Genomic DNA, 1,985 nt, shown 5'->3' with positions numbered 1-1,985 from the left:
CTAAGCAATAGGGGGGGGGGCAGAAGTCTGAGACTGGCTGAAACTGGAAGTTAACTGAAAGTACAGACTGTCAAGCACTAAACTGTACATACACTGGAACACAGAAGTTACAGCAAAGAGTTGCTGCTATCCTATACTTATGCAAAATTCCTAAGTATAAAAGTGAATTTTGCTTCCATTTTTATAAAATTCATTTAGACATTTGTATCATCATGCTGTTTCCAATACCCCATAAAACTGCAAAAAAATAAACTCAGAAGTGGGTTATCCCTAAAAGCCACTTTGCAAAATACAGTTATTCTGTATCACATCTTTCTCAAGGTGAAGGTCAGAAGGTTAGATGTGATAAAATTCCTTTTCTTTTTTCCCCGCCCATACAACACAAGTATTTTCATGACCATCATTCACCTTTAATTCACTTTCACCAAAGAAAAGCCGCAGTACTACAAGTCATAAGCATAAAGTAAAGAGAGAAAGAAAAAAAATAAAAACTTGGATATGCGTAACGCGACCCCACAGGTGTGACAGGAAGAGGCTCCTCCTAACAAACAGCTAAATTTATGTCTCTAATTAATGTCACCCCATTTCTTCAGTGAAAACCAACTCAAGCCACACTACAGACTCCTCTTTAACACACAAAATTAACTAACATTGAAGAAAACAACAAAAAATCTCAAATAGAAATGACAGTGCCGGCTTCGGAGTCACCGATCACGAAGGACAAAAATGATCAGATTCTCACTTGTCTCCCAAGAAACTGTGGAGTTCGATTTCCCCAATAGTACTCTCAGCCTTGAAGTTGGGGAATACGTCGCCAAGGTTCACCATTTTGAAGAACTTGTTAAGGTTTTGCGAAGTTTCTCGGGAGAGGCGGTCGCGCGTACTTGCTCTCTGAAGGCTGGTTGGCGACTGACGGTTGAAGGGAAGCGGTTCTGCAGGTGGCCTCGAGGAGCACGCGCGCACGCACGCACTTGTACTGCATAAAATAAAGTTTCTTTTTAGGTTTATATGAGTGCCGGATAAATAACTTGCAGTTTAAGGATTATCTGGCTTGTTATCTGTGCGTGCTTCCGTTAATATTGATACGTTATTTTCACCAACTGAGTTCTTTTATGTGTGACTTTATATAACCGGCTTCGTTATCTTGTTTTTTTTTACGAGTGCTTCCTCCTCTGCTTTATACAATATGAGAATTATACTAAATCTTTGATAAAGATGCAAGATAAACCGCTCTAAAAAATCCTCCTTCAGCATTCTAGTTAACGTACAGTGCATGCCTGTGTATAATCCCACATATACAACCGATGTCGAATTTGAGTGGGCAGTTTGCACAACGTATTCGTTAAAGCTAGTCTTAACAAACTGTACATTTTTTTTATCATAAACTTCAAATATCTAAGAAAAAAAAGCATAAAAACTAAGAACTACACGTGTAAATCCCCGGTTCAAATGTGCTTCCGTTAGATGTGACATGCATCACGCACACTCGGACCGGCAACATGCAGCCTTTTTTTTACCGATATATTCTACCTTTTAACGTGTAAGATAAGAAACTGAGAAATAATTGAAGCTCGGTTCAAGGCCAAACACTTGTTGCTAAGCTATGCAGCTTTATATAAGCAGGTGTACTTAACCTGTGTTATCCGCTCGCTGACGGGGTGTTGTATAGTACCGCTACATGCCTCGTCTCTCTCTATTCTCTTTTCTTTTTAGCCTTTTAACTGAAGTTTGAATGTCATTTTTGATATACGTCTCTGCTCCGTTTGCAGTGTATCTATGCTTGCAGAGCTTTAGAATAGAAGGCTAGTGAGGGATTCTTTCAAAGGGTTCATTGTTGGCAACTCCATAGGGCTTAGAGGGGGTAAGTCACTTATCGATAACACGTTGAAATATATTCATTTCACATAATTAAGAATTTACACGTATGCTTCTCGGTAGGATTAATCGAAGATCTTTAAGTATCTATCGTATCCTATGAATTCTTC

The 1,985-nt window shown here is 39.0% G+C and overlaps 1 protein-coding gene across 1 annotated transcript in view; it reads right to left on the bottom strand.

Annotated features, from left to right (window-relative positions):
* LOC119593373 (peroxiredoxin-6-like) overlaps nucleotides 1-954 on the bottom strand; it is a 4,435-nt gene extending 3,481 nt beyond the window's left edge. The window contains exon 1 of the mRNA XM_037942303.1: nucleotides 743-954. Within this exon, the coding sequence (XP_037798231.1) occupies nucleotides 743-828 (86 nt within the window). The 5' untranslated portion in view covers nucleotides 829-954. The remainder of the gene's footprint in view (nucleotides 1-742) is intronic.
* Between the last annotated feature and the right edge of the window lie 1,031 nt (nucleotides 955-1,985).

This window comes from Penaeus monodon, chromosome 32, assembly GCF_015228065.2.
Source record: "Penaeus monodon isolate SGIC_2016 chromosome 32, NSTDA_Pmon_1, whole genome shotgun sequence".
In the NCBI taxonomy this organism is placed as follows: domain Eukaryota; kingdom Metazoa; phylum Arthropoda; class Malacostraca; order Decapoda; family Penaeidae; genus Penaeus; species Penaeus monodon.
This window is presented reverse-complemented; position numbering and strand designations above follow the sequence as displayed.